This window comes from Mandrillus leucophaeus, unplaced genomic scaffold, assembly GCF_000951045.1.
Source record: "Mandrillus leucophaeus isolate KB7577 unplaced genomic scaffold, Mleu.le_1.0 Scaffold1198, whole genome shotgun sequence".
In the NCBI taxonomy this organism is placed as follows: domain Eukaryota; kingdom Metazoa; phylum Chordata; class Mammalia; order Primates; family Cercopithecidae; genus Mandrillus; species Mandrillus leucophaeus.
In genome coordinates this window covers 299,981-324,283 of record NW_012100298.1, presented here as the reverse complement: position 1 = coordinate 324,283, position 24,303 = coordinate 299,981, and the positions used below count along the sequence as shown (strand labels likewise).

The following is a 24,303-nucleotide window of genomic DNA, read 5'->3' as shown; positions in this document are numbered from 1 at the left end:
AAATTTTCTTTCTTCAGTAATTAAACTTAAATCACTGTAACTTTACAAACTTTTAAACTCTGACTCTTTTGTAATAACACTTAGCTTAAATTTAAAACACAAATATCTTGTAAAACTGCACAAAAATATTCTTTATATCCTTAGTCTATAAACTTTTTCCTATTTTAAACTTTATTTTTTTACTTTTTAAACTTTGTTAAAAACTAAGACACAAGCACACACATTAGCCTAGGCCCACAGGGTCAGGATCATCAGTATCACTGTCTTCCATCACTACATCTTGTCTCACTGGAAGGTCTTCAGGGGAAATAGCATGAAAGGAGCTGTCATCTCCTATGATAACAATGCTTTCTTCTGGAATACCTCCTGAAGGACCTGCCCAAGGCTGTATCAGAGTTAACATTTTTTTTTTTTTTAATAAGCAGGAAGAGAACACTCTAAAATAATGATGAAAAGTAAATACACAAACCGGTGTCATTTATTGTCATTATCAGTATTACGTACTGTACATAACTGAATGTGCTGTACTTTTATACAACTGGCAGTGAAGAGGTTTGTTTACACCAGCATCACCACAGACACGTGAGTAATGCACTAGGCTATGACATTACAACGGCTATAACATCATGAGGCAATAGATTTTCTGCTCCATTATAATTTTATGGGATCACTACTGTATATGTCATTATGCAGTACATGACTATAATCTTCTGCAAAACCAGTCAAATCTAACCATGCCACAAAAATAACTACCACCATCTGTCTTAAAGAAAGTGACTCCTATATGGATGGAGATTAACAAGGGCATAGATCGATTCCATAGAATATTTCATTTAACTGATTTTAATATAACTGGATTAGGTCTGAGCCTTGGGAAACAGAAATCGCCTTGTTATAGAGAACCACACATTACAGTTTTAACTGAAGTTGTCTTTCATATAGGACAATCATAAATATGAATATTACAAGAGCTGACTACATCCTTTCAAGTTTATATTTCCTGACAAAGGATATGATCTTTTTCCATCCTATAATTCAGAAAAAAATAACCACTTGCCCTATATAAACTCTAAAAAGAAAACTGCATAATCCCAGGAATAGGGGACAAGGAGTACTCCTCTTTGACCTACTATTAGCAGGTCCAACAAAAGATATATCACCACATGAAGAAATGTCTTTCTACAAAAGCACAAAATTTAAATCAGATTTGACTTTACACATTAGGGCTTTCATCTTGATGAGAAACTCATAACAGCGGCAGCTTCTTTCCTATTTATTCACAAACTGATTGTCAAAAGGAAAAAAATAGGGCAGACTAATAATGCAACTTCAGTCTTCAATCTTCTCTTTCCAACTCAAATGCTGGAATATGACACTCTTTTTATAATATTCTGCCCATGAGGTTCTCTCCCTTTTTTTCTGCCTTCAGAGTCCTTTCCAAAAGGAAATTACTGCCTGGCATTCTACATTATTCCTAATTTCCAGGTGGAAAAATGAGACAGATTAAGTGACTTCTAAAAATACTAGGGACTATATTTTTAAAAACAAGACAATAATTCAGATTTTCTTGCTTTAATTCTTCTCTATATTATCACAGTAAAATATTTAACAAAGTCCAAGAGATTACTGATACGCAATAATGACCTATGACTTTACATTAATGGAGTGATATATCAATAATAAACTGATCAGTTGAGTAACTGGAAAATGTTTGAATGTAAAGAATGATTCACTATCCTGTTTATATTGTATTGAAATTGTCAAAACATTTAAAAACACAGAAAGTTTGGAGTAATATTAAATAATAATTAATAACTGTGAAATACTGCAACATCTTAAAGTACCTATTAAAATGACCAAAAACAGGTAAAATTTTGTTCAGTAAAACTTCAGTGAAGTTTTTTGACACAGAACTACATATATTTTTAAATTGGTAATCCACATAAGATACACACAAAACCTTCAAGTGACTAGATTGTTCAATAAATAAAACTCCACACTATTTTGTTTTTATAGCCTAGTAAGCTTATAATTCAGTAACGCCCTTTTAAGAAATTCTAGTCTATAGAATGACATGTCCAAATTGTTTGGTCCTATTAATTTCTTTAGCAAAAACCTCTAATTCCTTTATACTTAATTCCTCCAAATATCATCTTTGAAGGGCCTAATAAATCACAAGTGTAACCCTCCAGTCTCCAGTCTGTGGGTTCTTCATGAGTTTCAGTTCAGTGTAAGCCAGCACACTGACCTCCCCATGAATTTTCCACAGTACCTACTTTATTTAACACTTTGCACAAAGTATCCTGTCCTTCTAGGCTTTCTGTAGAATGTGAAGTTAATAATGGCATGTGGTGTTCCTTAGCATGACCTGCCAAAAAGTGATGATCTCCTTGGAAGAAAAGCCATGGGCTGCAATCACACGTCTGAGTTGACAGACATCCAAATGGATTCTATATAGAAAGAAAAGATTTGTGTCTTCTGGAATATGAATGTTCACTTTTAATAAATTCAAACAGATCCCGACATAAACATCTTCAAACTTGATGGGTTTTACATGACCCATCATTTCATAGATCCTTGGCACCAAATCTCTGGACATTATATAACCTAACCCACTGCAGTATGGAGGGAACACCTTGAAAGGATACTCCTGGTATGAAATATGGGTTTTTTGGTAAAATCCTCTATAGGAATAATTATCAATTAGAGGATAACCTGTGAAAAACTTCTCTGAGTGGTTTACGTTTAAAAGATACTTCACTAAATTGCCAGTATTGATGAAAACATCAGTGTCTGTCTTCATGATGTACTTGGCATTGGGGCAAAACTCAGTTACCCACCTGAATGCCATAATGGTTTTCAAGGTCAGGTTATTATATGTGTCTAAAAAATCTTGTCGGATTATGTCACCATAAAGAAGGTGTTCATCCTCTAAGGACAATGCCAACATTTTGTCTTCCTTTTCAGCCTCTTGGCCTAATAAGAAAAATGTAAGAACCTCATATCCCCACCAAGACTTTTTTTCACCCCAAGTAACTCTAATGGCCTGCCTGGCTTTCACATCTGAAGGGTGGGAGGTCACCAGGATGACCAGAAATGGATTTTGATGAGAGCAGTTTGAATGCTCTCGAAGTGTGAAGTGAAAGTCTTGTCTGTAAATCGGCTCATACTCATAGAAGTACATCCAGTTCACGCGTTCTATCACATTGTAGTGGGGAAGGCTGAGGTACCACATCACCAGGAAACTCAGGAGTGACAGCAGCAGGAGGCTCCATTTGAGGGATCTCAGTGACATCCTACTCGGAAGGACAGTCCAGAGAGCCGGGGCCATCCACAGCAGCTCAGAAGCACGCGAGTTGAAAGTTCTGGAAGAGTTATCAAAAACTGCGTTAATATTCCACACCCAAAACACATTTTCAAAAGACATCTGACTATCTACTCAAGGAGAAAGGGTAGAACAAAATCTCCAGAGTAAAACAAAAAGTCCTGACTTGAATCTACTTCATTTAACTATAAGCAAATAAATACCAGTAACCAAAACTCTATTTTAGCTTCTCACATCAAGACCAATGTTAGACATCCTTTGATTATTTTTGGAGTAGAGTTATCCTACTCTATCTAAATTAACAGGTTACTGTTAAATATAATTCTATCCTAGGTGCAGATAGGATAGGGACAGAAAGAGATGGGTAATGGTGGGTTAAAAAATAAATCTACCATAAAAACAAATAAATAAAATGTATCTCCTAACTATAAAAAGAGGATTTAGGTCAAGGGGATATTACTAGCCACATGCCCAAATAAACGAAGGGTCTTTCTCAGCTGTGTGTTCTGATATGGATTCTAGCAAATTCGGATAAGAAAAACCCTATAGTGATCATTATTCTATTATTAGTGACTGCTGATGTGGGATAAGGTAGAGATTCTTCACCTGAAAGGCAAGTCCTCCAGACACAAATAGGATCATCTCTCTTGAGTTTTCAAACACTGACTATGAAACAGCTTTTACTTGCCCCAAACACCACCTATCCCTTCTTTTACCTCATTGGTTAAACTCAAATGCTAGTCTGGACAGCAACTGTTTAAATCAAAGGCCCGTCCTTAGTACTAAGTTTCCACATTTCCCATTCCAACCTCTTCAGAAATCACACACCCAATCAGAATCATGGGACGGAAACTCCTAGAACACTTGCTTTTACACAGAAGCTCTAGCTGAGACAAGAGGAGGCATAGAACATTCATAGAGCTAGAAGCTCTAGCTGAGACAAGAGGAGGCCTTGCTGTAAAGTGACAGCAAGGCCTCAGCTCTGTTCCTGATCTCAAGGCAGAGGGTGGTTTATAATCTGGGATTCCATAGAGCTTTCCTTGCACCAGGGGCACAGACTTCAGTCTGCAGGCATTCATGTATGTGTGTTTACTGGACATCTTCTACTTCCAAAGACCAGGCACTAAGGAGACCAAAGGAAGTAGGAGACAGGAGAAAGAAGAAATCCCAAGACAACATGTAAACATGGCACCACAGTGCAGTACACACTGTTTACACCAAAGGAATTTTAGCATAAGGGACAGATGAACAACATGAGGAAGGGTGGGCTGAGGAGGCTGCTGGCAGGTGCCCTTTTACCCACAATTATATGGGGGAGAGTTCTTGGGAAGTTGGAATTCACTATGGAGAATGGACATTAATGTCCTTATGGGAAGGCTGGTCTACCAAGGGTTCTACCTTGGGTCAACTTTAGGGTCTCTGGACATACAGCCCCTCTATCTCTTAATACATATGAAAATAACAGGATTTCAAGGCTCCTTGTTCTCTTCATCTGGTCATCTCTTACCTGCCCTGATAACGTCTCGCCACAATTATCTTTTCTGTATGTAATGCTTTCCATATTTTAACCCACACAACGGAATGTAATGTTTTAGCAAACTCTCTCCAGTTCGGTTCCATGTATATGTGTCTTGCTTCTCCACTTACATTCTATGACCTTGTTGGCAAAAACAATTTTTCTCTCAGGAGTCAAAGTGCAAGACAAAGTAAGGCCTACGGCAGGAGTGCAATGGACACTGAAGCTTGATATGCTATCTCCATTTGTTAAAGGATAAAATATAGATCTGTCCATCCACCTCCTATCCTCCCCTATCCCCTTTACTAGCCATACACTGCCAATCCCAGAAAAAAACCTGAAGTGGAACAGTTTGAGAACAAGAATTATGAAATTAACACTGCCTTTTTATGTTTTCTCCTCACCTGGCTGAGCATTTACATAACCCTTGAGGGCACCACTTACAACTCAGCCACTAACGACTTGTACATTTATTACAACAAGTATCTCATTCTAACAAATCAGCAGATTTTAACAGATTTTGGAAAAACAAAGGAAAGTGTTGTAAGGGGTGTCATTTATAAATTGCATATGGATGATGAAGGCCCTACTACTCTTCAACAATGGGAAGAACTTAAAATGGCAAACCTTATTATAAAAGTTACTTTTTACACATTCTATAAGCCATAGTTTCTAAATGTGAGAATGTTGACTACGGTTATGATGTCTATCATTTATGGACCCATGAATAAAATAAAGCAGCAGCAAAGAGAGGTGGAACTATCTAGTCCAAAGCGAGGAACGGACTCTAAAGAACTGGCCGGAACAGATTAGGTCACCTACAACACACGTGGCTCCAAAGCCAGCTACTAAAGTCTACTCTCCAGCTCCATCCTTTACCAGCCAGGATGAATGGGTATGTATCTCTTGAAGTCTCAGTTTCCTGTCTCTATATTGAAGATATTAATATAGTGCAAATTAGTGATAATATATGCAAAGCTTCTGGCCTGTGTTAGGTATTCAACAAACAGAAGCTGTTATTATCAGCTGTGGTTCTACCCTTGGCGTCATTTCCATCCTATTTGTGTTCTCTAAAATGATTCTTACTATCAAAATAGATTATCCTGAAAAGGAGGGAGGGGCAAAAAATTTTTTCATGTGGTTAAAAAATGTAATTAAAATACTAGGTAAAAATGACATGATGGCTACAAAAAGATGTTTCACAGGAAAATTAAAATATGCTAACATTCTTAGTATATTTTAAGGAACAAAGAGATATGGATAAACTTTCACATTTTGCTAAAAAGTTCATTTAAGAATGTACATTAATCTTTACATTGATCACTGAAAGAACAAATATAGAATACATATCTTCCAAATTGATTGAGAAATAGAAGAAAGTTATCTGTCTATTCAATATAAGGTAGGAAAATGGGAAAGAAAAAGAAAAAATGCATGCAAACAGAAAATGCAAAAGATGATGGCAGGAATAAATCTAAATGTGCTGTTAATTAAGGAAACGTAAACTTATCTACTAAAAAAAGACTCTCAGGCTGGGCATGGTGGCTCATGCCTGTAATTCCAGCACTTTGGGAGGCCAAGGCAGGCGGATCACCTGATGTCAAGAGTTCAGGACCAACCTGGCCAACATGGCAAAACCCCATCTCTACTAAAAACACAAAAATTAGCCAGGCACAGTGGTGCACACTTGTAGTCCCAGCTACTCGGGAGGCTGAGGCAGGAGAACTGCTTAAACCTGAGAGGCAGAGGTTGCAGTGAGCTGAGATCCTGCCACTACACTCCAGCCTGGACAACAGAGCAGCAAGACTCTGTCTCAAAATAAATAAACAAACAAACATCATTAATAACGGGCAAAGGAGATGTTATTACTAATAGAAGAAACCATCCAAAAAGATAATTTAACAATCATGAAACTCTATAACCATAAAAACATATCATCAAAATACATAAAGCAAAACCCGAAGAGTATGGGTATAAATGGGAAAATTTATAATGGGAGATTTTTAATACATCTAAGTAACTGATACATCAAGCAGATAAAAAAGGATACGAATGTTTCAAATAATATTAATCTTGATCAAATGAAACATTTAGTACCTTTCATCTAATAAAAAGAATAGAAACATTCATTTTTAAGACAACATAACACATTTAAAAAGAAAACTAATAATATTAGGTAACATAAGCCTTCTCAACAATTTTAAAAACAATAATATAGGCTACATTCTCTAACCACAGCACAATTATAAATCAATTGCAAAAAATATGGAAAACACTTAAAAAAGTTAAAAACCATAAAATTTCCTAAAAATTTGTTTAGAAGCCCGAGGCGGGTGGATCATGACGTCAGGAGATCAAGACCATCCTGGCTAACACAGTGAAACCCCGTCTCTACTAAAAATTAAAAAAAAAAACCCACAAAAACAATGTTTAGAAGCTCAAAATCCTCATATACACAATTTGTTTCATCCATAAATTTAAAGAGAACACCATATCTGCACTGCACACGAGCAATGTAAAACGTTTCAATGCAGGAGCTACTATACCAATCTCTTACTTGAAAATTACTGGGGTGATGGAGGAAAGACAGCATTTTTTATTTCCTGCTTTAAAGAATCATCTATAGTTCAGGGGAAGCAAATAGCTCTAATTGAAGAGAAAAAGCTCTTCTTTATAGAAAAATGCCACTTATAGGCTAGGTATCATGGCTCACACCTATGATCCTAATGCTTTGGGAGGCTAAGGTGGGAGGATCACTTGAGACTAGGAGTTCAAGATCAGCCTGGGCAACAATAGTGAGACCCTGTCTCTACAAAAAATAATAAAATTAGCCAGGCATGGTGGCATGAGCCTGTGGTCTGGCTACTTGGGAAGCTGAGGCAGAAGGATGGTTTGGGTGTGGGAGGTCCGAGTTGCAGTGAGCTGTGATTGTGCCACTGCACTGTAGCCTGGGTGACAAAGTGTGATCCTGCTTCAAAAATAAATAATTTAAAAATGTTTTAAAGAAAAATTCCAATTAAAAATGTATAGCAATCACCCCTGCAGTTTCCTGGACCATAGTTTCAGTTATCCACAGTCAACTAGAGTCTGAAAATATTAAATGAAAAATTCCAGAAATAAACAATTCATAAGCTTTAAATTGCACACTGTTCCGAATAACATGACAAAATCTCACACCATCCTTCTCTGTCCCAGGTGGAACATGAATCCTCCCTCTTCCCAGCCTATCCACACTATATATGCTACCCACCTGTTAGTCACGTAGGAGCCCTCAGTTATCAGATTCACTGTCATGGTATCTCAGTACTTGCGTGCAAGTGACCCTTATTTTACCTAATAATGGCCCCAAGGCAGAAAAGTAGGGATGCTGACAATTCAGATAGGTCAAAGAGAAGCTCAAAGTGCTTCCTTTAAGTGAAAAGGTGACCTTGGCATTCCTTGGGTAGGGTGTGGTACTACAGTGGTTTCAGGCATGGTTGGGGGACAGGGTGTTGAACATAGCCCCCATGGATAAGCAGGGACTACTATAGATGGAATGACAGAATAAGGAAATTATAATTTTGCAATCTTTCATGAAATTACTGATGATTATTCATCAGGGTTTTGATAATAAATAAAAGGTTGATGGAGAACTGGCTATCTGTATGACGTCAAAGTAACACCATGAAAATTACTTTTTAATTGCAAGAACTGAAAAAATATAAACTTTACATTAGAAGATCAGGGTGTCACCACTCTTAACCCAATAATTAATCTTAACATCATAAATGATGGAACAAACACATATTAGATATTTTCTAATGAGATACAATGTAATTTTTAACTGGAATCTAATCAAATTTTACAATAAATACAGAGGATAGAAAGAAAAGCTAAGGAACATCACAAGAAAGCAATCAAATCCATAAATGTATGTCCATAAGATAATAAATAAAAGTTGGTATGTCTTCCAATGGAATCCCATATGATAGCTAAATGAACTGGATTTGTACACAGTACATCAATTTAACTCTCAAAAATAAAACATTGAGTATAAACAAGTTATATAATGATACATGTATAAATTACCATTTATAAAAATTCTAAAACACAAGAAATGATTAACCTTTAGAAGCAACTATGAATAATGATTTTAATGGGACTACAGGAAAACATACCACACCCATCAGCAGGAAGAATGAAAGGAACATGTGGTTAAAGGGGAAAAAAAACACTGGTCACAAATACTATACTATAATTAACAGCTGCTAATTCAGGGCGATGGAAATATAGGTGTTCTCTAATGTTTAGTTTTCTTTGTATTTTAAGTTTATGAAAACAAACAGGAAAAAAGCATAATAAAAATGCTTTGGATATCAGAGCCAATCCACCCTAAATCTTGACTGCAACAATGACTAGTTGTATGACCTTAGGCATGTTAGTTACCTTCTTAAAAGTTTCATTTTTCAGCTATGAATCAGGCATCACAAAACCAATTCAATTATTGTGAGGTTTAATGGAAAGAACTTGGGTTAACCAGTCAGCACAGAGCCTGGTCCAGGACCAAGAGCACTTAATGGTTTCTGAATATTCCCAACATAAAGCAATGCTAAATTTTTGAGGTTATAGATATCCTAAATTTCTGATTTGATCATTACACATTGTATGTATGTATCAAAATATCACATGTACCTTATAAATATGTACAACCATCAATCGATAAACATATTTTTAAAATGATACTCAGCCATATACACAAAGGCTCAACTGAAATGGCCCCTGTGTTCACAGCATGTGTGTGTCACAGAAATCAAACTGGCCAGAGACCTCGGATTGGCTCATTTCCTGATAGTGAGAGCACACGGCAGCTGGCCTGCCTCCTTAGGACAGCTGAGTAGTGGGCTACAAGGACCCTGACACTGTTCTAACTCCCACGTCCCAAAGGAGGGACGGAAAGAAGAATCAACAATAGCGATGAATAGAAAACAATACGAAAAGGCCCAACAGGGAAGTATGCTATTGTTTTATTACTGACTTCTTAAATAATGCCACACATCACTGTCAAGAAAGAAATTACAACTTAAAAATAATTTCCATTTTCTAAAAGATAAACTTGACACTGTGGTTCACACCTATAATCCCAGCACTTTAGGAGGCTAAGGCAGGAGGATCGCTGGAGGCCAGGAGTTCAAGACCAACCTGGGGGAACACAGTGATACCCCATACCTACAAAAATGTTTTTAAGATAAATTTGTGCTTATATTAACTACACATGAATTTGCCAACTATACTATAAGCAATTTCCATTAAGCAAACAGTTCTTATCTATCCCACCAACTTAGTGCAATGCTGGGTGAACAGCAGGCCACCAGTAATTACTTGTTGATTTAGGGGTTGATCTGCAGCAGTTGAAAAAACATCTCACATACTAGAAAAGCTCAGAAAACCTCCAAAAATAAAAAGGTTATCAGCTTCCAGTGTATTAAGTGTACCAATGCTTCAACCATCAATGAAAGCACCACTCTCAAAGAGGAGGTAATCAGCATCTCCGTTATTAAATGCTGTAGCTTTACAGCAGCCAAAGATGGCCGTCTCCTTCCCAATGCCTCAACAATCACAGGCTGTATCTCTGTTTTATCTACAGGTGTTACAGACGCAAAAAGGCTCCGTGGGCCAAAACAACCAGAAATCATTTAAACAAACTATTATTATTATTATATATTTTTTTGAGATGGAGTATTGCTCTGTCACCCAGGCTGGAGTACAGTGGTGCAATCTTGGCTCACTGCAACCTCTGCCTCCTGGGTTCAAGCTATTCTCCTGCCTCAGCCTCCCAAGTAGCTGGGACTACAGGCACATGCTACCACGCCTGGCTAATTTTTGTATTTTCAGTACAGAGAGGGTTTCACCATATTGGTCAGGCTGTTCTTGAACTCCTGACCTCATGATCAACCCGCCCTGGCCTCCCAAAGTGCTGGGGTTACAGGCGTGAGTAACCACACCCGGCCTAAACTATTCTTTTTTTTTTTTTTAGTGGAGGGCTTCTCAGAGTTTTTAGTATGTTAAGGTACATTCTCTGAGAAAAGGATATAATATGCAATGTTTCTCAAATTTCTGTGAACAACGAGCCAATTTTAATAGGTTTAATTTTCAGAGCCTCTGTCAAGACTTGTATTCCACACCTTTGGAAACCCCATCTTAGGAGGTCTCTGTATTTATTGATTTAAGAGGTCAGTTTCTGTGAATTATTAAAACCATAAAAATTGTAGTTGTAGTCTGGAGTAAATACAGATTGGTTCATTTACTTCAGACAACTTTTAGGAATTATTAAAGCTGAACATATATGTGCCCCACAATACAACAATCCCACTTGAGGCAGGACACTCACCATTAATGTGTATGTATGTCAAGGACATCAAGAAATATACAAGTGGGGGCTCAAGTCCTTCTAATGGCAGCCCCCCCTCAAAAAATGTACAAGAAAGGTCATTACAGCACACTAGTCATGATAGCCCCAACATGGAAACAACCCAAATATCCACCCACCATAGCAGGCAGAAATCCATATAACAGCACATTATCCAAAATGGACAAACTACCACACCACATCACAGCATGGACAATCTGCCAACCATAATGTTGTGTGAAAAAAGCCAAGCACATAAAGAATAGACACTATGATTCCATTTATGCCAAGTTGAAAATTAGGCAAACTAAGCTATGGTGTTAGAATTCAGGACACTGCAACCTCTGGGGAGACAGAGGAAATATAACTGGGATGGAATGAGGGGACTTTCTAGGTGGTAGCCATGTTTACTCTGACAATTCACCTTACAACTTATGCACTCACCTTTTTGCATGTCATACTTCATTACAAACATTTTTTAAAAGCCTAGCAGTCCAGTCAGTCATTCTGTGTATCACTGTGGGCACTCAGTGTTAACAAGTATTAACAATGGTACCAGGAGATGGCAACAGTAACTGCTTCCAGGCACCAGATCATGTAATCTTCATGAGAGTCCCATGAATTAAGGTGCTTTAAAAACCCCTATTATCCCCTTTTAATAGGTGAGAAAACTAAGGCTTAGGGAGAATATGCTCAAAATCACAGGCTTGTAAGTGGTGGAGACAAACTCAAACAAGACTCCAGATCTCACGTTCTTGGCTGCTAGATCCCAGGGAGTGTGCTGCCTGCTCGCTATGCTTCCTATGCTAAGGAGCTCTTCTGACCAGAGCTGCTTTGAGTTTTAATTTCTTGCAACCATTGAACCTTGATATAAACAGTATAGCAGCATCACAGCCTTATCATTTTCACAAGGAAGACTCAAAATTCCTACCCTTAAAACCTAAAATATAAATTTTTAACAAGAATAGTAACTAATCGTTCATGCAGATACACACTTTTTTATTTTACTACAAAAACATACTGGAGGTCACTAGAAAATAAATGAGGGTATTGGTATTCAAATGCAAAGACTCCAGGAAAACAGACAAACAGAGATACTACAACGGCACAACTATTTAAGCCAAAATAACCCGAAACTCTTTCCTGGAGTGCAAAAACGTTGGTTATTTCCTGCAAAAAGAAATCAAATGTAATCATTAAAAAATATATTTATTCTAATTGCAAATGTAATATTATGTTCATTACAGAAAATTTAGGGAATGCCAAAAAAGCACAGAGACAATAAAAGCTTAAAAATAACAATATTAACATCAAAAAAAAAAATTTAGAGATGTGTCTTGCTATGTTTCCCAGGCTGGAGAGCAGTGGCTATTCACAGGCACAATCATCCTCGAATTCCTGGCCTCAAGTGATCCACCCCAGTAGCTAGGACCACAGGCATGTGTCACAATGCCAGCAACAATGTTTCACATTTTTTATGAAGATCTGTTAAGTCTCTGGCTGCAAGGGTTTATATAAGCCTCTTTCTCATCTGCTACTACTACTCCCTCCCAATCCTATTTCAACCACATGGCTTCCATTATTTTTGATTTTTTAAATTTTTTCTTAATTAAAAACATACATAAATATATAGAGATGGGGTCTTGCTATGTTACCCAAGCTGGTCTCGAACTCCTGGACTCAAGCAATCCTCCCACCGCAGCCTCTTAAAGTGCTAGGATTATAGACGTGGGCCACCAAACCCGGCCTGGCTCCCATTCTTATCCCTGAATATGTCAACTATTTTGCTCCCTTGCGGAGCCTGCACTTACTCTGCCCCTCCAACCAAAAAGCTGGTTCTTGGAAAGGCTGGCTCCTCATGCCTCAGATCTCAGCACAGTGTCACTTAGGAGAGTCCGTCCCTGACCCCTTATCTCAAGTAGTTCTCCCAGCACTTATTTTCTATCACATCCCTCGTTATTCCCTTCCATAAAGTACATGAATGTGCTTTGGTTAAGGAATAGGCCAAGGCGAACATACGAGTCAAAGTGACTTAGCAAGTTTAGGGCACAGGCGCATACTTAACTTGTTAGATAACCTGTCTGTGAAAGTTTATACTTGGCTTTGAGTCGCTATTGTTTGTAAAAGGTATAACTGCCCTGCTGATGCTGTGCACAGGGCTTCAGTTGGCTTGACATGGCTTGGGGGTGCACTAATGCCCAGAGAGAGTAATGCTACTGACCCCTGTAAGGGAGAGTGGGTCGCCTCGGGAAAGAGGACTTACGTCCAGAGGGAAAAAGTAGGCTGCTAACCCTGATGCCGGCATTGTAGGCCAGGGAGTGCAGCTGCAAGGGTGGGGGCAGCAGGAGCAGGCTCATAAGAGGAGCCACAAAGCTGAAGTAAACAGCCAAGATAAAGAAACTGTGAGAAAGAGTTAGTGTAAGTAAGCTGCTGATTAAAAAGCTGCTGAATAAAACTACATTTCACCTGCCTACAGCCCCCCCAGTGTTCATTCAGCTATTCGCCCATCCACCCATTCCCCTCGGACCTCAGCTGGGACTCAAACCTAACATCTTGTCGGACATCAGCTGGGACTTAAGCCTAATACCTTCTCAGCATTTAACCCTATCTAGACTTTTAAAAATCTATTTCTATTTGTTTATTGTCTGTTCCCTTCAAAAGAATGTAAGATTGAAGAGGGGGAAAACCTGACCTATCTTATTCACTGCCATATTTCCAGTGTCTGACACATAGTAGGCTCTCTGTAATATTCGCACACTTTGTAAATGGTTTGGTAACGTACTTTTATCCACTTAGTAAATATTGCCAAGAATAAATTGAATCCAAAAGTAAACTGAATTTGTTAGATTATGCTTTTCAACAGCTCTCTTCTAATAACAAAACCTTATTGTAATAGGCTATGCTAACTCTGATCATGTACATTTTAAAAGGTCCAAAAAAAAACAAACGAATTTTAGCTACATTTTAGGTCCAAGCATGCTAGATTCAGGATCATCCATATGCTAACTATTATAGATAATTACCAAACTACTGTCAGTTTTGCAACATTCTAACTTTTCTTCTACATAAAATACTGCAAAGGGAGTGGAAATCTTAATTGCCTAAAAAAAGGTCCTGTGCATATTAAGTTTAATTCAAATCATCATTACATCAATCATGTATATTCCTTATTATATAACTCACGTATCAATTCACATATTTGAGGGAAATTTCACCAGTACCCTTTCAAACTAAACACATTAACTCATAAAGCAATATAAAACTCTACCATTCAATTAGACTCATCAACTACACATCTATTTATTTTCACAACTCACTGCTGCTTTGTGTTTGAGGACCTCCCCTGATTATACAGAAATAAACACAGCCAGTGCCATCTGACCACTACTTTTTTCCCCCTCTTCTTTAACCCAGTGGTTCTCACTTTCTACACATTACAATCTCCTGAAGAACTTGAAAAACACTGGAAGCAAAGCTGGATGCCAGACCAACTAAATCAGAGTTTCAGAGCATGGCAGGGTTCAGGTGGCAGTAATTTTAGTTTATGTGCTGCCAAAGCGAGCACCAGGAGGCAGTATTTTTAAAGCTCCCAGGTGATTTGAATGTGATGCCTAGACCCCTCCCCCAAAGTGTATGGGCACCACCTGGGAGTGTATTAGGAATGCAAAGACCCAAGCCCCACCCCAGACCTAGTGAATCAGAAACATTTTTAACAGGTGCCTTGTGGACATACTGAAGTTTGAGAAGCAATGAAATTCACTTCAGCAAATTACTCAACCTTTTTAAGGTTCAGTTACCTTATCTGTAAAATGGGAGCAATAATACCTTCTCGTGGGGTTTACTGGGAGAGCTACATGAAATAAAACGTCCTAAACATCTAGGATGGGGCTGGCACACAGTAAGGGCTAAGTAGATGGTATTGCTGATATTATTAGAGTCCACACTATATGCTTCCTCTACAAATATTATTTGTCTACATCTCCTTTACAAACTTTGCTCCTAACTCCTAAATGTCTTACATGGCATGACGTTCTCTATAATACAATTAAACATGCAAATAAATCTTAGTGGATCCACCTTCTCCTTCCAAATCAGTAAGTCTTCTCCTAGAGTCCAAGGATTCTGTTTCCCCTAGAATCTCCCGCTGCCTGATGTTCTGCTATCCCGCAAATACGAGCCCCCAAGAACTACTAGTAGAGATCCACAAGGCCAAATGCGCACTTCTTGGTTCCTCCTCTGCACATGTGCTCCCCTCTCCCGGGATCTTTCTTTCTGCCCCATAGTCTTCCTACAAGTGAACATCATTTTTTTCTGGGCACCACTCACACTGTCAAAAGTCTTGCCATAGGCACTTGTAGGAACTGGAGGAGAGCTGCAAAATACAAGAACCTTTTCCAGCTGTAGTGCGTGTGATATTCAAGTGGCGTCAGGCTACTTTATTTGAGGATTGTGCATATTTGATATGATTTACATTTTTCTCCTTACTTTGGAGCATATAGCTGGACATATAATAGGAAATTTTATTTACTGAATGAATAGCAATTGGTATATTTGCTTAATTTGATAATACGTAAAAATGAAATATACTTTCCTCTGTCAAGGCAAACAAAGGCTTACATCAAAAAGAACCTGCTTTCTACTCTATCCAACTTCTTCATACTCCCCTCTCTCCAAAATTTTAGCAATAGTCCTTGCCTGGTCCTGGCACTGTAGTAAGCATGTTTTGTATTTCCATTTGTTTGATGATTACAGCAATCTTACGAAGTAGGAACCATTATTATAACATTTATCTTTCGGCTAACCAGCCTGAGATTTGGACACCTGTTCACTAGTCAGGGTGTCAGAGCCTGCAGAGCCAAGCACTGAAAACTCGGCTATCTTCACCACCCTCAGTGGAGTCTGTAGCCACTGCACTACAAAAGCTTCCTTCCTGCCTTGTTTTATCCTACTGGCCTGGTGTCTTCATACTTTCATAGTGCAGCACCTCTGTTCTTCCTCAGAGGTGAAGAGTTGTCAAAGTTAAACCACAAACTTTTGCGCAGGCATGGTGGCTCATGTCTGTAATCCCAGCACTTTGGGAGGTCAAGGCGGGCAGACTGCTTGAGGCCAGGAGTTCAAGACCAGCCTGGCAACATGGTGAAACCTCGTCTCTACTAAAAATACAACAATTAGCCAGGCATACTGGTGCATGCCTGTAATGCCAGCTATTCGAGTGGCTAAACCAGAAACTTTCAAGAAAGGGAAGTCTAGTCCAATTCCCATGCAAATCATACTGAGCTCTTCCAAATCCTCACCCAGTTTTCAACAAGTCTTCCCCAACAAGTTCACTTTTTGGCAATGGAGAAATCCCTGAAGGGACTAATGGTAATCTGTATTCCAAATAACCCTGAATATGTTGCTGAGACTCTGTAAACATTAGTGAACACTTATGACACAAACGCAATGACCATCAGGAGCTAGAAGAGATTCCCTGAAAATGCTCTGTTTGACTAACCTAAGCCTCATTTTCAATAGGGTTCTTCAACAGAAGATCAAGGTAACTCCTAGACAACACCTAAGAATCAAGCTTCTCTGTAAAGAGAGCTGGGCACTTCAAGTCCTTCTGAACAAAATGGGAAAATGTGAGTAATGACAGTGGTTAGATGGCTTAAAAATCGGCTGATCCATCATAGCCAGTGTATTTTTCATGCAGTCATTTGTTCAAGAAACATTTCTTGGCCTTGTGCTGGACTCTGGGAATAGTGTTACACAAAGGTGCCAGAGACCTGCCCTCCTGCTGATGTTCTAAGGTTGACTGGAGCATCTTTGTCAAACTGGGGGAAAAAAATCGCAGGCCTATCTTTAGCCTTTTCTCATTTCATACTTCTAATTAAAGACAAAGGAATATGGGCTTATTCAATTTTGTAGGCAAGAAAAACACAGGAAAAAAATGACAAATTCATTAAAATATGTAATTACAATCCAAAAGGTTTTAACAGGTGAGAAAAAGCTAAAGACAGCAAGATGAAATTTGATGGGAACACATTTATTGTCCTATGTCAGAGTTCGAAAAACCAGCTGCACAAGAGCAGGATGGGGGGCCATTTTAACAGCAGCCTACACAGACCTTATGGTTTAGCTGAGTATGAGTCCAATATGATAAAAGGTGGTGATGTAAAGGAATAACTGGGCAGTTAGGAAACAAGGATTCTAGTTCTGGCAGGGAGGCAAGTCACTGAATTTGAGGAATTATTCCTCAACAGAATTTTAGGGCATTGGGCTAGGTTACTTATCAGGCTCCATCTGGCCCTACCAGCACAGAGATGATGTTCATTCTTGCACACCACTGTGTCCCCAGCACCTAGCATAGTGCCTGGCACATAGGAAGCGCTCCCAAGTACTTGTGAATGAATGGCAGTGCTAACAGAAACTCTACAAGTGAATACTAGATTGTGTCCCCCTTCTCTAACACACACAGACACACACACACCCCCCAATACACTCCTAGGTTCAAGAAAGCATCTGGGCAAAAGGGGTCATAATTTCATAGCCCCATATGAGTTCCACTTCGAAAGGGTCACTGACAAGTTAGAAGAGGGTAACTCGTTCGGTGAAGGGTTTATCATCTGCATAAGGATTGCATGACATGTGGCTGAAGGAACTGGGATGTTCTGTTCTGGAGGCAAGAAAAACTTAGAAGGGCCATGGTAGAGATTTTCAAATTATTTTGAATAATATGTAAGTATCACTAGGCAAATGAGAAACCAAAAATAGTGTTATTCTAAGAAATGTCAAAGGTCCCTTCTAACTACAAGGTTCTACAACTTTGTTATTGATGTTTAAAATGTAGTTCATAGAAAAGGTTTCATTTTGGCATATTTTAAATTGTTCAATGTTTAAGAATGAATTTGAAGTATTTACTGAGTTTAAGAAAAAGCCCACCTCGAGCACCACTCTCTGTAGCTGTCACACAGTTTTAGGTAGACAGTGAGTATAAATACCTATACTCCATTACCATTTCTCAATTCTGCCCTTGAAACCCTGCTGGCTGCAGCACTACCACCCTCAGGTATCTTCTAAGATATATGGGAGAATGTCTTTCATTAAAGCCTCGTTAAAATGGAAGCCTGCTGCTTCCGTGTGCTGAGGTAGAAGACACCTGACTTTTTAAAGACACATGTAAGTAAGACATATTATATATACTGTTTGCAAACAAACTACTTTCTTGTAGGTAAAACAATCCCTGCATATGAGAATCTCTGATAGATTTCTGGGTTGTGACATGCAGAATCTTTTACGGATTTCTGGGTTTGGGCTGAGAAAAATGAGGAGCAAACAAAAGCAGCAGGACTTCAGAAGGAAAATTTAGCTGCAATTTTCTTTTTGCTTCTGCCCTACTGCATATTCCAATAAAAACATAAAAAATCACTCTTAATAATTTGCAATACACATCAGGATTTTTAGCAGGGCTTTTTTTTTTTTTTAAAGGCATAGTGAACTTCTGGACACTATACAAGTTTATAGTGCTTCTAACTACAATTCACAAAGCACATTTCATGACACTGTTAAATTTGTGTTAACATCAATCCCATTTTTCAGGGAACAGTGCAGCCCAGGTAGAGGAAGACATGGAATCCAAACTCAAGCCCTTCAGCTCCAATTGCCAAGTTCCTTCTGCCAGGGCACAGTGCCCTGGGAGAGACCACCCTCACACCTAATGTCACAGCCTCCTGAGATTCCTGGGTGGGAAGCAAAGAATGCAGCAGAAGCAGACACACCTTTACACTCGGGGTGAGTAGTTGGAGAGCACCACGTGATACAGCAGTCAGTGGGAAGAGCCAACAGGTCAACCCGGTCCAGGGAGCTAGGAAAACTGGAGCAAAGATCACACAAGTCAGGCAGAACAGCAGCAAGACTACCCTGAAAGCTGGGCTTTCTGTGTCTGTTTTGTTAGAAACAGCTTTATCCACCGGAGGAAGGGCATCAGGGAGCTGCTCTAGTTAACATTTCTTCCCATTACTACCCTAAATTGAGAATATTACAGATCTTTACCATTCTTGTTAGTTAAGCCATCAATTACCTTTGCCTTAGTCATCTGAGGGTATTTCATTCATTCACTTGGTGTTCTGGACCTGTGTTAGAGGTTGGTGTAGCAGCTGGGAAGCAGACAGACAAGCCCTGTTCTCAAGCTGCAGACACTCAATGCAGAGCATGGTGGAAGACTCACAACTACACATTTCATACCGAACGTCATCAGTGAAGCCCACCTAGAGAACATGGGGGAGGCTTTCCAGCTCAAATGTTTCTAAATTAGTGACCAAAATCCACAGCAGGGAACTGAGCTTGCACTCTCAGAATGTGTTAGTGCCCAATAGAGGCATAAATTTACAGCCTGTATCAGTATAGAGAAAGGAACTATTTAATGCTAAGAGATAAAACTTGATGGTAACTTTTTATCTTAGAAAGTGCGTAACTCCATTCTCAACAACAAGGTCTGTAACCAAAATAGTAGTCAAATATAATTCCAGATATGAGATATAGTTTGAGCCCTCATGTCATGCTGCAGGAATAGGTGGCTGCAGACTTGTGAAATGCTTTAAGAGGAGGACTTTGTTATTCTAACGTTTATGAGACTGTTCAAAATGCACAGCTTGAGAGTTTAGCAGAAATCCATGTTCTATTCCAGAAGTGGGCAAACTTTTTTCCCCCATAAAAGGCAGATAGTAAATATTTTCTTTGTGGGCCCTAGGGTCTGTCTCAGCTACTCCATTCTGCTTTTGCATAGAAAGTGGTAACTCCATTCTTGAAAACAAACTCTGGAAACAAAACAGCTAAATATAGTTCTAGGTAAGACACACAGAACGAGAAGCCACAGACAATGGGATCCTAGTTACCTACCTGTATTCAGAGTCACAATTACATGGGGTGGGAAACTGATAACCTACTCTAGCTTTTAGTTCCTTAATATCTCAGAGATTCAAGGAGTGCACGTTATCTCCCCAGCCAAATCTCCCAACCTTCAGGCACTTGGGGCTCTACCCTACAGATGTTCTGTAGCTTCATCTTCCTTCCCCATGCTGATGTGCCCCTACAAATTGCCGTATTTCTAGCTCATCCTCTCATCTTCCCCTAGCCTCTAATTCACAATATGCCAAAAGGCCTGGTAACACAAGCAAATCAATATTTATAATATACAACTTTTTTATTAGTATAAAAGCAATGTCCATAGTCCCAAGAGAGATATTTGCCTAACAGTTTGCTGTTAAATGAACTGTAACTTTTGAATGCATCTGTTGTGCAAGGTCATTAAGAGTATCCTGTTTGATCCCACATGCTTGACCCCATCCATGTGGCTATCTACCACACAGTGGGAGTTTACCCCACAGTGAGCAACAATGATCCATCCCTCTAAAAGATTATTTGGTCTGGACACAATGTAGTTGTGAAAGGGACAAAGGCATTTCTGGAAAGGGAGTTCTACCTGCATCATCCAATGGTGGATGAAACAAAGCTGGAGGCTGGGCACAAAAAGAGACATCATCCATCCAAAGGCGAAAGAGAAAAAGTACTCAATGGAGCATTTTCTTAGGGATAAAGGGAGTTGAGTCAGAACTTGAAGTTAAATATGACCAACTGAATTAACTTTTTATAGTTATCGGGTTTTCCTGAAAAACCATGGTATTTTAGTACTTCAATATTTTAGAAAAAATATATATTATTAGGGCCGGGTGAGGTGGCACACACCTGAAGTCGTGGCTACTCTGCAGGCTAAGGTGGGAGGATTATTTGAGCCCAGGGGTTCTAGTCTAGCCTGGGCAACATAAAGAGGCCTTGTCTCTGTTTTTTAAGCAAGAAAAAAGACAGAAAATATGTATTATCCAAAACGGCTTAGTAGAGTTTCACTGTTGAAGTTCTTCAAATCCTCTGATGAAAGAATCATACTAGAATATACAACAAACTTCGTGGCTACATAAATGATCCTTAAACCTTGTAAAGGGCATTATTACGGATATTATTAACCAATTAGGATAATTTATAAGTTATAAGTAAGATGAACTCACCTGTGGAATTCCAGATGAAATTTAAGTTTTTTGTTGTTTTCTGTATTCCATAATTTAATTAAAACACTCAGATCTGCTGTGAATTACTGAACAGAAGAACAGAAAAAAAAATATGGCCATTCATTTGAATGAACATTTTAGTCTATGAGGGCAAAAAATGTCAGTCTCTTATCTCTTAAAAAACAGTTCTCTTCTACAGACTGAAACATGTTCGATAATTTATGCTTTTATCAAGCATCGACACATACTAAGAGCCCAAATTCAGCGCCCTTCTTTTGCTTAAGCCTCCTGGGAGAAGCTAAAAAACTTGTTCCCAGTCAAACACTGCAAACCCAAATTTTCCTTACCTCTGAAAACAGAAAAAAAGACATGGTTTGGCAATTTCTTCCTTGACAGCTTTTCCGACAACACAGCCACCTCCTAAACGCAAACTGCAGAGGAAACAAAATCTCTGTGCAAACTGCAGAGGAAACAAAATCATGAAAGACCGGCAAATCTTCCTCCTAAATCCAGCAGTAAGAAGGTGAACGGGTACTGAATTCAACGACTACCCGTGCTTGAGGATGGCATCATTCCTTCCTGCTTGGAAAAGTGACACTCCGTTGCACCTCTAGGAATCCTTTTAAAACGCCTTGTATGCTCCTTAACACCGCCTGTAGGAATCCTGTAGCCTTAGCCCCGTGGGATTTCCTTCTCTCCCCGCCCCTTCTCCTCATTCCCCATTGACTTTCACATTCCTTTCCAATCCCTCCGGCAGCCCTGCGCCGGGGCCCTTCCCCATAGCTCCAAGAAAGCGTTCGCCGCAGGCCTGTTAGGGGCCCACCAATACCGTAACACCGTTCCCGTCCTCTTCCTCCGCACCGCTGCAAACGCCCCAGGTCGCTACCCGGATCTGACGGTGGCTGGACCCGCACAGGCGACGCAAGGTAAGGTGGACAACCAGCGGCTGCGGCCGCGGCCTGGGCCCTCCGCGTAGCCCACTGCCCCACTGGGCCCCTTCTCCCGCGCTCACCGGACGCGGGGAGCTGCTGGTCGCCGAGGCCCGAGCCCGAGCGCCAAGGCGGGGCGACTCTACCTGGGCCACGCTCCGCTCCAAAGGAGTGGGCGGTGCCTCCGGCCTAGCTGCCGGGGTCTAGGCGTTTACAAGGATGGCGCGTTCCAGGAAAGGCAGGTCCAGCGGCCACGCCCGCCACCCAGCCGCAGGTCTCAACCGCCTCGGAGACTCTGCAGGGCCGCCCTTCTCACTTACCTCCAGTGCTCGGCGCGCACCCAGCTCGGAAGCGGGAAGGTGGACTGCGCTCCCGCTCTGCGCACACACGCAGCCTCCCCGCAGCCGCACGCACGGCCGGGCGCGCGCAGACCACGCGCCGGGGCCGCGGCCGGAAGCCCTTGGCTGCACGCGCGGGCCCAGGTGGCCCCCAGCGCTGTGAGCTTGCGTGGCGCGCCCTCTGGATCCTCGCGGTCATCTTGCATTCCGAGCACGGCCGTGTTATGTGTGCCTTTAGCTGATGCTGGCCAAGATTACACAACTTAGTGGCAGACATCAAGCTAGCATTTCTGTTTAAGATCCTTGGCCTGGAGGCGGCCCTGGAGGGATTTTCTTGTTAAACTTCATACATAACTAATTAGTAAAGCAGAAACCTTAGGAGGAGTTCTTTGCTGTCTCAGAAGAAATGCCCGTACTTCTTCTGGAATCGATGGGAAATGGAGTTGGGGGTAAGAGAGACACGTCAGGTTTCAATGACCTGTGTATGGATGGGAGTCCCAGGGAGTTGCTTTTGTACACCTAAGCATAGCTGACCTAAACTCTCAGATCCATCTCCTCAAACTCCTTTTACCAAGATGTGCAGTATTGATTGTACTGGTCCTTTCCTCAAAATCAGGTGGGTCTGAATCATGTATTTAACCACTACTACGCCCAGCCGTGAGCACCATCCCTGATTGTAACCCACACATTTGCATCAAGACTGTAAACGTGGCCCACCATTTCTTTTTGTTTATTCTTTGGCCTGACTGCTTCTTCCTTATAGCCTTTTTCTGCAAAATTACTTATGATAGTTTGAAGGTTCTCTGAAAATAATAAGGGTGAATATAGAGATCAAAATGGGTGTGCAACAAAAGTAAGTATAGATAGTAGCAGTGTAAGTCAAGGACTTAGTTGGCACTGCATAAATAATCAGATCTAAATTATAATAATCAGATCTAAATTATGGTTGAGATTGTTTTCCTGGTTCCAGCCTTGGCCGGTAGCTGTGTCCTTTGCAGAGAGTAAAGTGATTGCTGCCCTGCTGCACGCCTTTATCACAACCATTCTTCACCCCACCTGGGCTGACAGTTCACCTCACTAAGTCAAGGAGGTCCATTAATAACAAAACCAGACAGGTTTCACTGCAGATAGATTAATATACTGAAAAAATAGACCTCTTATTTGGAAGAATGCTTTATGGCGTTAATATTATATTTTACAAATTCTGTTTCTTAAAATTTTAGAAAAGTTGTATTTCAATACTGATTTTAAAAATGTTTTGAATGTCCTTTGAGTAACCAGCAGGTATATGTGCTCATAGCTGCCAAAACCTCCCTGGAATGCAAAGCAGAGCCATAGACAACAGATTGGGGTAAGAAATTCTCCTAAATGAAGTGAGACAAAAAGGTCCAAAACCTTACGAGATTATTTCCTTTGAAGCAGTCTCCTTTTTCTTTGTGTAGCATTTATCAGCTTGTGCTTGAGTCATCTATTGCTGCAGAGCAAACTCTTCCAAAATATAGTTGCTTGCAAAAATGTCAATTTAGTATTTCTCATAATTCTGAAGGTTGGTTATGTGGTTCCTCTCTGGTTTTGATTGGACTCATTCATACAGATACATTCAGCTGTAGCAGGGGTTGGCCAAATTTTCTGTAAAACAGGATCAGATAGTAAATATTTTAGAGTTTGTCTCTGTCACTATTCTTCTTATTTATTTCTTATTTATTTTTTATAAGCTATTAAAAACCCAAAGCTCAAAAGCAGGCTATGGCCTACAGGCTGTAGTTTGCC

At 39.9% G+C, this 24,303-nt stretch overlaps 1 protein-coding gene across 12 annotated transcripts; it reads right to left on the bottom strand.

The window, feature by feature from the left end:
- Positions 1–448: 448 nt before the first annotated feature.
- Positions 449–22,665, bottom strand: B3GALNT1 (beta-1,3-N-acetylgalactosaminyltransferase 1 (globoside blood group)). Of its 12 annotated transcripts, XM_011967567.1 has the most exons (7): positions 22,516–22,665; positions 21,614–21,715; positions 21,267–21,352; positions 20,950–21,042; positions 18,984–19,078; positions 6,529–6,647; positions 449–3,365 (listed from the first exon to the last, which is right to left on the bottom strand). In XM_011967567.1, the coding sequence occupies exon 7, from the start codon at positions 3,329–3,331 to the stop codon at positions 2,336–2,338; it is 996 nt and encodes a 331-aa protein (XP_011822957.1). In that variant the 5' UTR covers positions 3,332–3,365; positions 6,529–6,647; positions 18,984–19,078; positions 20,950–21,042; positions 21,267–21,352; positions 21,614–21,715; positions 22,516–22,665; the 3' UTR covers positions 449–2,335. The 12 variants fall into 12 exon arrangements, with proteins under 12 accessions (XP_011822957.1, XP_011822906.1, XP_011822922.1 ...); XM_011967516.1 differs by lacking the exon at positions 20,950–21,042; XM_011967532.1 differs by lacking the exon at positions 20,950–21,042 and having other exon boundaries at positions 6,545–6,647.
- Between the last annotated feature and the right edge of the window lie 1,638 nt (positions 22,666–24,303).